Source organism: Protopterus annectens, chromosome 7.part1, assembly GCF_019279795.1.
Source record: "Protopterus annectens isolate FY-2018-M chromosome 7.part1, PAN1.0, whole genome shotgun sequence".
NCBI lineage: Eukaryota > Metazoa > Chordata > Ceratodontiformes > Protopteridae > Protopterus > Protopterus annectens.
The window spans coordinates 524,413,537-524,425,582 of record NC_056740.1 but is presented as its reverse complement, the minus strand read 5'-3'; the positions used below and the strand labels follow the sequence as shown (position 1 = coordinate 524,425,582).

The 12,046-nt window shown below is 42.1% G+C and overlaps 1 protein-coding gene across 4 annotated transcripts in view; it reads left to right on the top strand.

The window, feature by feature from the left end:
• The window catches only part of CCPG1 (cell cycle progression 1), a 1,059,961-nt gene that overhangs the window by 376,979 nt on the left and 670,936 nt on the right, over positions 1-12,046 (top strand). For all 4 annotated transcript variants that reach the window (XM_044078956.1, XM_044078958.1, XM_044078957.1 and 1 more), the window contains exon 3: positions 6,800-6,920. In XM_044078956.1, coding sequence (XP_043934891.1) covers positions 6,800-6,920 — 121 coding nt within the window. The remainder of the gene's footprint in view (positions 1-6,799; positions 6,921-12,046) is intronic.

Genomic DNA, 12,046 nt, shown 5'->3' with positions numbered 1-12,046 from the left:
TGGTATCCAAATCGACACCCGTTGTCCTTCAGATTCGAATAACAAATTGATGCAAACAACACCTTTCTTGGTGGATGAAGTCCGAGACAGAACTTTGGAGCCAATCCTTCCACTCCCTTCAGCCCAGCACCATTGTGACCACGGACGTTTCCCTGATAGTGTGTGTGTGTGTGTGTGTGGGGGGGTGCATTTTCAGGGAATAACTGTCTAAGACACATAGTCCGATTTAGAGGCCAGTCTGCGTATAAATGTTCTAGAACTGAGGTCAGTGCTTTTGGCATTGCAAGCATTTCAGTCTGCCCTTCCTTCGGAAACAATTGCTATCCAACTGGACAACATGTCAGTAGTCTGGTATATCAACAAATGAGGAGGAACCAAGTTCTATCCCCTATGACAAGAGGCCATGAGAGTTTGGCAATGGGCGATAGTTTCCAACCGCTTTCTGATAGCAACGCATATCCCAGGGAATTCCAACATGATCGCAGACAAATTGAGCAGATGCATTCTCCTGGCTCACGAGTGGTCCCTCAACCCCAACTTAGCGGCAAAGATTTTCAGCCATTGGGGCAAGGCTTGCTGCCACCTGTTTGCCTCTCCTTCCAACCACAAGTGCAGCAACTACTTTGCCCTAATTCCCCCGCAGGACGCTCTTACCTACAATTTGCCCACAGGGCTGCTTTATGCTTATCCTCCCATTCCTCAAGTTCTGAAGAAAGCTCTTCAGTTGAAAAGCAAAATGATCCTCATAGACCATATTGCCCTCGACAGGTGTGGTTCCCCTTTCTCTGGCGTCATCTACTTTGTGGACCTTGGATCCAACTCCAGATCTGATTTCTCACCCCCAAGGGTTGAGCCACCTGAACTTAACCAGTCCCAAGTTGACAGCTTGGCTTCTCCACTTCCTATGATCGGCAGGCATTGTAATCTTCCCTCTCCAGTACGTAACATTATTCTAGCGTCACATAAGCCATCCACCAGAAAACTTTATACTGACAAATGGAAAAGATTTTCTATTTGGTCTAGACAGAGAAAACTAGATCCATATTCTGCACTGGTCTCTGCCGTACTCCAGTACTTATCTAACTACTTTGAGGAGGGTGCCGCAGCATCAACTATACGAGTTCATTTAGTTGCCATTTTGAATTTTCGTAATGGTTTTGGTGACTCCTCTTTGATTTCTCATCATCTAAGCAAAACCTTTTTGAAAGGAGTCTTATCACTCCAGACCTCCAATTAAGCAGCCCACAGAACCTTGGAGTCTCACACTTATTTTACAGTCTTTGATACAGCCTCCTTTCGAGCCAGCACCAATGTGTGACATCAAGTTTTTATCTTAGAAATCTCTTTTTCTGGTGGCTGTTACATCAGCCAGACGCATTTCCAAGCTCCAGACTTTGTACCAAGTGTCCTTATTTGATTTTCCATAAGGACCAAGTATCACTACAGACCAGCCCTTCTTTCCTGCCCAAAGTAATCTCTGAGCTCTCTATTAATCAGACTATTGACCTGCCAGTGTTCTTTCCTAAATTTTCAAACAAGGGAAAGTTCACAGACAATTGAAATTTTAGACAGGACAAAAACAATCTGAAATTCAGACCAGTTATTCATATCCTTTTCTGATCCAAAAATGGGAAAGGCAGTTTCTAAAGTGACCCTATGCAAATGTCTGAGAGACTGTGTAATTTTCATTTATAACAAAGAAAGAAAGTCTGTTCCACCAAACATCAGAGCTCACTCCACCAGATCACTGGCAACTTCTGTGGCATTCTACTCCAGAGCTTTGATGGATGACATCTGTGCAGCAGTTACATAGTCATCCCCCCATACTTTTGTCACTCATTACAAGTTGGATCTGGTCTCCAGTGGAAGAGCTTCTTTTGGTTCAATGGTGCTCAGGAATGTTCTTCCATAGGGCCGCCTAAGTGATATAAGGTAGCTGTCCCTTCAGAGATGAATGGAATGAAGATTAACAACACCAGATAAAGAAGTTTTGTCTTACCATAACGTTCCATCTGTGTTGTTGATCTTCATCCATTCATCACATCCCACCCACCTTCCCCCTCCTAGAGGTCCTGGGGATACTGTGGGTCCATTTCCTGGATTAAGGTTTTTGCTCGGAGACCACCTCTCCTTTACTGATTAGGGCAAATTTGATCTGAGGTAACTGGGAGAAGGGGATTATGGGTAAAAGCTTAGCTCGAGAGTTTTTGGCTGGTGCGAGCTTTGTATAAGGCTGACTCTGTTTCGAGGTCGGAACCGAAACCCATCAGTGATGAATGAATGAAGATCAACAACACAGATGGAACATTGTGGTAAGACATAACTTCTTTTTTTCTGAGGTGCAGTAAGGGCTTCATTCGTCTGTGTTATGGGGACTGACTTTTGACCGCTATGTTTCTGTCATGGTTGGAAAACCTTTGCAATTTGCACTTCTTACCCTTTGTGGTATCTCCTCAAGGTCAGAAGAAGTTACAGTCCCACTTTATTCCTTATTTGGCTCATCACTGAATATAATGCTCCTTTTGGCATGCAACTTGCTAAGCACATAAACCAATTTAAGACACCAGCATTTTGGCAATAAAAATCTCTTGGAGCTCAGTACCCTTCCCTTTGCTGCTATGATGGGTTAAAAACCCAATCTCTATTCTGTTATTCAGACTCCTGAAGGGTGATCTCTGCTTTAGCCTTCTGTGCTTTGAATGACCCAGCACTCTTGAACTCTCATTTAAATATCTCCAGCACTAAAGAGAACACCTGCACTAGAGACCTAAATCTATACCACCACATCAGCATCAGCAGCTGGTATGACAGGTACCTATGCAAACATATTCCCTGCTGCCCTTACATAACAAGCAGAGTACTTACCATGTGACCTACAGAACCACCCTGGATGGCTGGATGAGTTATCACAAATTTTCACCTCTGCTGAATAAGGCAGTCTGTTTAATGGGGGACATTGATAGTCTCCCATTACTGGGAAATGTGACTGAGCTTTATTTTATTTACACTTTTTTAACCTGGTTAGTCCCACAAGGCCAATGGCCTGTTTTCAAGGGAGACATGGGGTGGTATCCGTGCTGACTAGGGGGAAATTTGGCTGAGGTATGGGGATACTTCTGTATAAATTTGGAGGTAGAATTTTTAATGTCCACCTGAGCTACCACCAACTCAGGCAGATTGGTCTCGGTTTAACATCTCTTCTTAAGGAGTTTCTCACCATCTCCTTGCTGCATGTTTAATAAAAACTGGTGAACCTAAACCAGCCCATTCTTGGGGGCACTGGATATATATGTGGATTTGTGTGAGGCCCTGCATAATTACTTCAAGATTAATTAGTTTAGAGACATAAATTATAAAAAAGAAATTTTGCTTTATTAGGCATAATTTCTGCTGTGTATTCACTATGCAGAAAGAAAAGTAGCATGCTCGGGGTTATACTGTCGAGTGTTCCAATCCATAAATGTGCAGATGCACGTCATACACACACACATCATATGCATTCAACTCGTGCATAAAATGAATAAAGTGAACAGGGAATAAAATGACGAGAACTGGGCTACAGGAAAAGTAAGCATGAATGGAACCTGTGACATTCATAAGTAGTTTTTTTTGTTTAAACTAAGTTCCCTCACCACAGACACATGCACACGCGCGCACACACACACACACACACACACACACACACACACACACACACACACACACACACACACACACACACACACACACACACACACTCACTCACTCTCTCCTGCACTTAAAGCAGTTCCCAAGAGCCTGTCCTCTTTCACTGAATCCAGCAAACCTCCCAGGACTTTGTGACTCGTGTTTGACGTCCGTAAGGATACTGAGGCACTTCTGGGCAATGTCATGCTGCTGTTGTGGATGATTTGTTGATGTTTCTGATATTGATCACTTACTGCAGTAGCCTTAGCTATGTGGGTTATATCCTGCCAAAGATACAACAGTCAGCCAGCTTCCAAAGCTTCAAGGCACCTTCCACGCTCCCAAGCTGTCAGGCAGCTCGAGATGAGCTGACTAAAAGACAAGTTTGAAAAAGACAAGTTTGAGCACAAAGCCCTTTAGAGCTTTACTGCTGCTGAAGAGTACACACCTCTGAGACTGTTGAGATTTCACTATTTGCTTGTGCTATTTCTTTGCTGATCAGGCAAGTTCCTTTTGGGGGAATCTTCCATTTAATAATTTTGACTATTATTGATACTTTTCTCTTCAGGAATGTTATTTTAAACTTAGGAGTTTGTTGTGGGGCTGGCAAAGTGTTTTAAAGTGTTTTACTGTGTTTGCCTGTGAAAACATGGAATTTTAAAGGTTTGTCTTTACCAATATTTGCTGCTTGTTTTCCATGGGAAAGAGGCACCATTTTCATTTTGAGCATGGAACAATCTGTCAGCCCCACGGTCAAGCCTTCTTCCAGCCACAAAAAGAAAAAGTTAAGCAGACAGCCTTTGCCATCACAGCAGGCTAGCAGTTTGGTGACTCTGATATGGCCATTAGTTATCATTATCAGACCACTCATCTTGTACCCCAGATTCCTCTGTCCCTCTGGTTTAGCACCTACAGTAGCTTTGGACCATGGGTTTGCCATGTCCTCTTGGGCAGTTGGAGTCTCTTCAGTGGGCAAAGGGAACCACTGTTGCTCCAGGACTTCACTTGTAGCATGGTTCTATTGGTCTATTAGAGTTTAACCACATTTAGATTTGCAGTAGCATTCTTGCACTTAATGTTTAATAACTTTGTGTAAATGTGCAATCTTAAAGTTCCAGGTTTGATACTTAATCCATGAGAAAAGTTAAGACCTTTTTATCAGATGATACAATGGACTGTAGGTATATCTGTCTTAACCGGTTTACCTTTAAATTGCTCTTCATGTACCTGCCTCTTAATGTCGGAAACTGCACCATCAAATCCTTAAAAGACCGAATCTGCTACCCAAAGAAAGTTTACACTCCGGGAGTGTCGACTTTTTTTGAAACACTGTCATTTCCGGATGTCTCCTAAGACTGTTATGCAGGGGGACAAGCCCCCCTGCTAATTTTCTATACTAACTCTGAGATCGCACTACAGCGAGGGAAGGGGTTCATGTCCCGATGTCCACTCAGAATGCTGAATTCACATGAGCAAATGCACACTGGCATTCGCTCTTTTGTGAGCTTGGCAATTTATAGTTCGTTAATACGAACATTTGCAAACCTCCTTTTGCACATCTGACCATCACAGATGTGCACTTCAACATTTTAAAGGTAAACCGTTTTAACCGTATTTTATATGCTAAACATTATGTATCTAGGAATTGTGCTGTATTGGTATAGCAAGGGAAACCAAATAAGCTTTATTTTCTGTAGACTGCATATGAGGTAAACATTTTTATGGCACTTACTGGGCATAGTTACAGACATCAGAGTCTGCAGGAAATGTCTGTAATACATTAGCCCATACTCTGATGAAGAAACTGCTTGAGTAATGATTCACATCTTTTCTCCTAAGGCTTTCCATGAGGAATAATCTGGGGGTTGCAGAATGTGCCAGTCTGGTAAAGAGACAGAATCAATGGTATAGACATAATTATTAAAAGTGAAGAAAGGGGGAAACAGTTATATGTGGAGCTGAACAGTAAAGGGGATAAGAATACTTTGCTTTACTAAAGGTAGAGCACAAAACATTTCTGAATAGGCTAAAATATTAGGTAACCACAGTACCAGCTCAACATAAAGCAATGAAGTTCGTTCACGCTGAATTCTTAGTGCCAAGTACTTCATTTACATTTAAAGCTTGCCCTTGTCGGGTGTTGTGACCCTATCTGAGATCGTTGTGTAGTAATCCAGCTCATGGCTTGTTGACTGCTCCCTTTGCTTCCATTGTTGTTTTTCTGCTGAACCACAGTGATTCCTAGTTTGTGTAGGGGAAAACATTTTCTTGTGTGATGCATGGTATTATATTACCACTGGTTTAACCGTGTATTATGCAAACGTAGAAATAAGGGTATCTTTCACTGTTGTCCTAGCACTGTAGTCGGATCTTTTTGTTTTTTCCTACACCTCCAGAACAGTGTTTATATTTTGTGTGCCTCTGTCAGTGTTTTAGAGCAGAGCTGTGATTACTACTAATTCATTGCTCTTCATTTTACAAAAATGCCGTGTCACATTTCTCTGAATAATTGTTTAATGATTTCCTCCACTGTTGATAATATTGGGAGGAGAACGTGCTACAGGGAGCATGCAGATATTTGTGGATTTTTGTTTCCTCTAAACTATGGTATAGGTTATAACAACTGACTTAACATCTAATTGATCTTGAACTGGCCACTCCATGGTAAGATGTGTGATCTTTTTGATCCAGTGGCATTCTGGAGACGAGCAATGCACTTTTCTTTACTTCCCCCTTGTTTTCTGTCTCACCTTTTGCCCCGGTCTTCTTTATGGACATTCAAACCAATGGAGTGACAATATTCCCCAAGGTGTAGGTATGCAATCTGCTTTAGCCATTTAGAAAATAGCCATAGCAGAAGTACTAGTGCAGCAGTAAGAGTTTTTTTTTTAATTCTTATAATGAACATCCATTTGCTGCTATGAATAACTTTCCCTTCCTAGATGTGGGAAGCAACAAATTTGAACAGAAATTTGTACAGAATTGTCTGTAAAACAATGTTGTGTAGACTGGAAACAGATTCATAGACTGGAAAGTTGAACAGAATTACTTGTAAAACAGTGTTGTATAGATAAACCTGGTAAAGTGTTTAGTTTTAATTCAGTCAGTAATGTACTGCATCTTTAATTTTAAGGGTTCTGATACTGAGACATTAGGATATGAAAATGGTGGAGTAGAACATGACCAAAGTGTTTCAGAAGGACCTCCACCTCAGAAGGAGGAAGAAACCGCAGATGGATCCTTGGAATTGAAAAGTAACATTTTTAATTACTAGATTTAACTGAAAATGTGCAATGTAAAGCCTCATGAATGGTTGCAAAACTAAATGGTGTACTTTGTGTGCTATTAACAGCTGTCATGTTAACATCGTTCAAGCCAATACGTTAACAGATAATTTTTAGTAATTTAAATTGTACATATTGTAGCCCAATTACATTCCTGTTAGTCTTTGTGACAGTACATTAGTGTTTAAAGCCAACATAGCATACATGAAGCAGTGCATGGCATTACATGCCAGCGGTCTCCATAACTGAACTTGGGTGTACATAAACTGCTGTTATTACTATTACTATTTTATCTCACTGGAACAGAGTACATCTAAGATGATAAAAATGTTAGGTATTCTAAGACATGAAAGAAGAATGAAGTGAAAACATTAATGCATAGAAAAGGATAATTAGGTATAGACTATAAGAAGGGGAGTGGGAGACTCAGCAGTGGGCACATAAAATAAAGTGCATGAGACGTTTGGAAATGGTGTTAACTTGTAATTCCACACTTGTAAATTCCATTAGAGCAAGTGTTTCCAGTATGTTTGCTTAAATGTTAAGTTGCTCAACCTAAGTGTTGAAGAAAGAGCCGTTAACATTTTAGTGAAAGCAGAGAAAAAGAAATGCATCAAACCTTTAGAATGGTAAGGATATATGTAGTTGGGGTGTGTGCGTGCCGCATGCATCAAACCTTTAGAATGGTAAGGATATATGTAGTTGGGGTGTGTGCGTGCATGCATCAAACCTTTAGAATGGTAAGGATATATGTAGTTGGGGTGTGTGCGTGCATGCATCAAACCTTTAGAATGGTAAGGATATATGTAGTTGGGGTGTGTGCGTGCATGCATCAAACCTTTAGAATGGTAAGGATATATGTAGTTGGGGTGTGTGCGCGCATGCATCAAACCTGTAGAATGGTAAGGACATATGTAGTTGGGGTGTGTGTGTGCATGCATCAAACCTTTAGAATGGTAAGGATATATGTAGTTGGGGTGTGTGTGTGCGCACATGCATCAAACCTTTAGAATGGTAAGGATATATGTAGTTGGGGTGTGTGCGTGCATGCATCAGACCTTTAGAATGGTAAGGATATATGTAGTTGGGGTGTGTGCGCGCATGCATCAGACCTTTAGAATGGTAAGGATATATGTAGTTGGGGTATGTGGGTACGCGCATGCATCAAACCTTTAGAATGGTAATGATATATGTAGTTGGGGTGTGTGCATGCATCAAACCTTTAGAATGGTAAGGATATATGTAGTTGGGGTGTGTGTGCGTGCGTGCATGCATCAAACCTTTAGAATGGTAAGGATATATGTAGTTGGGGTGTGTGCACGCATGCATCAAACCTTTAGAATGGTAAGGATATATGTAGTTGGGGTGTGCGTGCATGCATCAAACCTTTAGAATGGTAAGGATATATGTAGTTGGGGTGTGTGCACGCATGCATCAAACCTTTAGAATGGTAAGGATATATGTAGTTGGGGTGTGTGCGTGCGTGCATGCATCAAACCTTTAGAATGGTAAGGATATATGTAGTTTGGGTGTGTGCTCGCATGCATCAAACCTTTAGAATGGTAAGGATATATGTAGTTGGGGTGTGTGCATGCATCAAACCTTTAGAATGGTAAGGATATATGTAGTTGGGGTGTGTGCGCGCATGCATCAAACCTTTAGAATGGTAATGATATATGTAGTTGGGGTGTGTGCATGCATCAAACCTTTAGAATGGTAATGATATATGTAGTTGTGGTGTGTGCGTGCTCGCATGCATCAAACCTTTAGAATGGTAAGGATATATGTAGTTGGGGTGTGTGCGTGCGCGCATGCATCAAACCTTTAGAAAGGTAAGGATATATGTAGTTGGGGTGTGTGCGTGCGCGCATGCATCAAACCTTTAGAATGGTAAGGATATATGTAGTTGGGGTGTGTGTGTGCGTGCATGCATCAAACCTTTAGAATGGTGAGGATATATGTAGTTGGGGTGTGTGCGTGCATACATCAAACCTTTAGAATGGTAAGGCTATATGTAGTTGGGGTGTGTGCATGCGCACATGTGCTGACCAACCTTTCATTTGGTTACATAATCAGAAGTTAATCCCAGACAATTTTTTTTTTTTCAGTCGTACCATTGTAAGGTTAAGGAAATGACAGGACATTTAGGGTGATCAAGGTTTTTGTGTACACCTGTTAACTGTGCTAGAGGACAAAAAAAGAGGTATGTGGTAGGGACCCTAATTAACAGAGATCCACAATGCACCAACTAAATGTTCATCATTCCCACTGCCTCCATGACATTTTAGGTTATCTGCCGAGTACTGGCCAGCTTTTAAAAGCTCAGACTCTGCTCATCTGTTCTTCCTGTGGCAGCTGATTGGCTGATCATATCCTAAGAGGAAGCCTTCAGCAGAAGCAAGTGCTGAGTCTTTTGCTGACATCCAAAGAATGTTTTCCGAGTCCTCACGGGGCTCACTGTTCAGATAAGCCCCATTTCCATTTGGGGACCCATTTCCTCTCATTTTTTTTAATTAAATTTATTCTTTTTCTATTTTTATGCTTCTTAAAATTATTTATTGTAATATTTTATTTCTGTCAGTGTATACAGTAATTCCCTTTGGAATTTCTGCTTGTGGCAGTGTGTGTTTGACATCTGTCATTGACAAGTGCTTATGTTTACTGTTGCTAAGTTGACTTTTAGCATTTCCCTCGGAAGTGCAGTGTGTATGATTGATGTTAGACGCAAGGGACTGTCAGGCATTTAATCATTTCTGCCTTTACTGTTACTCTACATTATTTTCATCTTTTGACAAGAAAATATTGCAGAAGTTTGATTTTTTTCAGAATTTATACATTATCTACTATATGTATGTTTCTGCTTTGTATGTTTTTAATGTTGACAATTTACTGTGAATGAAGTTATTTGAATGTATTATGGAGATTTTACTCTCTCTGACAAGAAAATATAGTATAAATTGCTATTAAACATTATTTTATAGTAGTTTAACATTATTAAAATGTGAGGAGCTTATTTTTAAAACTGGCTTGGCACATCGGTTGCTTTGTGTACTGGAAATTCTTCAATTTCTTCTAGTTATAAAGTAATTTTGAATACATTTCAAACTTTGTCATAATGGAATACTTTGGCAGAGTTAAGTTGTGTGGGGGCATAATCACTGCTAGAAATGTTGTACTTATTGTGATACATTATCCAGTTTATTGTTCTGGCTGGAGACCCCTGACTTGATGGATCCTAACTCTGGTATCACCCCCCCCCCCATTAAATCTAGTTACAGCTGATAGTAAGATTATAGCTGTTTATAAGGCTGATGTGGTTTCCTTGGCCAAGTGTGTTCTGAAGACAGCTAATTCCTGTAGTTATGTCCTATCCTGGTTGTAGTGCTAGTTTGACTACAGGCTGTTTCAGAGATTGATGAGGAATCTGATGAGTACAGTGTGATTTCCTAGTTGACACTGAGTCCAGTCACTCTGATTCTTTGGAAGGTGAACCTGAGCTTAAGTCCAAGCAAGTGTTGACTTTTCCTCAGATGATTGCTAGAACTTAGTCCTTTAGGAAGGCTTAACAGCTGATCTGAAGTTGCTGTCTTCATTTGCTCTTCAAACTGTGGGTACTCTGATCTGGCATGGATCTGAATCGGGCACATTTCCAACATCTGATCTGAGCTCCAAGCTCCTCCCTCTACCCATAATGTCACTGTCTCTCTCCTCCCTTCAGATTTCGTTTGCTGTGTTTGTGTAAGGAATGTGATTTGCTGCTCTGAGCTACTGTTTGGGTAAGTGTGTTAAATTTTTGGGCTTTAAACTTTCTGTCTAGCTTTCTCCTTTCTACCTGTCCTATCCCCCCTTTACATTTCGTGTCGGTAAAAAAAAAAAAAAAAACTTCTGTTCTATCTACCAGGAGAGTGTGTGTGTGTGTGCGAGAATGTGTTCTCTGTTGGGCTTCTGTTTTTGGATATATCAGAGCATCCCAAACCGGGGCATTTTGTAAATGCACGGAGTTTGGCCACAAGCTTTCCCCAGCTGATGGCCAGACTCTCTGTGTTGAGTGTTTAGAGGTCGCTCACCTAGTTTCCTCCTGCTTGATCTGCATGGGGTTCAATCCCCACATATTGATTGACAGGAGGAACAAACTCATACTGAGAGGCCTTCTTCCCCTCCTACCACCGGGGCCCAGGCATCCTCTTTTACTTCTACCCAGCTTCTACTTTCATCTCCAACCCAGCCTCTGGGACTCGGCCTCCTGCTAATAGGACTGGGGACATGAACAAACACAAGCATAGAGACAAGGCTAGGAAGCAGTTCCCCGATTGCTCATCCTCAGCAGGCCTTCCAGACAAGGTCCACTTGGGTATGAGAACGGAGTCTCCCCGGCTCCATTCCCCTCGCTTCTCCATGGAGCCGGAGGAGCTTCAGAGCCATTCATTGGTCTCAGCATCCCCCCACCACCCCTCAAGGCCAGTGTAGGTGGCCACTTCGTCCATATCTACCCACAGCCTTTTCGAAACGGAGGTGGACAGGATGATGCGGAGATTCATCTGCACCCAGATACAGATGGGAGTCTTGCCTGCCCCCTCTCCTGCCGGAGAGCAGTCCGTTTTCATCCCGACTGTTCCTTTTCTGATCTGACCCCCGGTTTCAGAGCCCTCAGCTCTGAGGACCCTCGGCATTGAGGGGTTGGTGCCGACGGTACCTAGTATCTCTACCCCGGTCATTACCTTGAGTAGGTCAGATCTGACAAGTTTGGATCTGAACAGCCGTCTGAGCTGTAGCCTCAGCACTGGATCCGAGGGGATAGTTTTGGTTCTGAATTTTTCAGAGCAGAGCCTTCCAGTCAGAGTCTTGGTGCCTGGAGGTTTGGCTCTGGCTTCCCCATTCATCAAGAGGACTGCAGATCGTGGTTCGTTCTCCTTCTGCCTTTGATGTGGTGGAGAGGGTGCTCTCGATCCCATCGAGACCCTTGATTATCTCGACTTCGGAATATGCCCTGGCTTCCTCTGTTTCTGGTGTGGATTTTGCCATCCTGCTACCTCGGGGACAGCCTGCCACCTCTTCACCCCAGGGAGCTCCCACATGGGAGCAGCGAGACGTTGTCA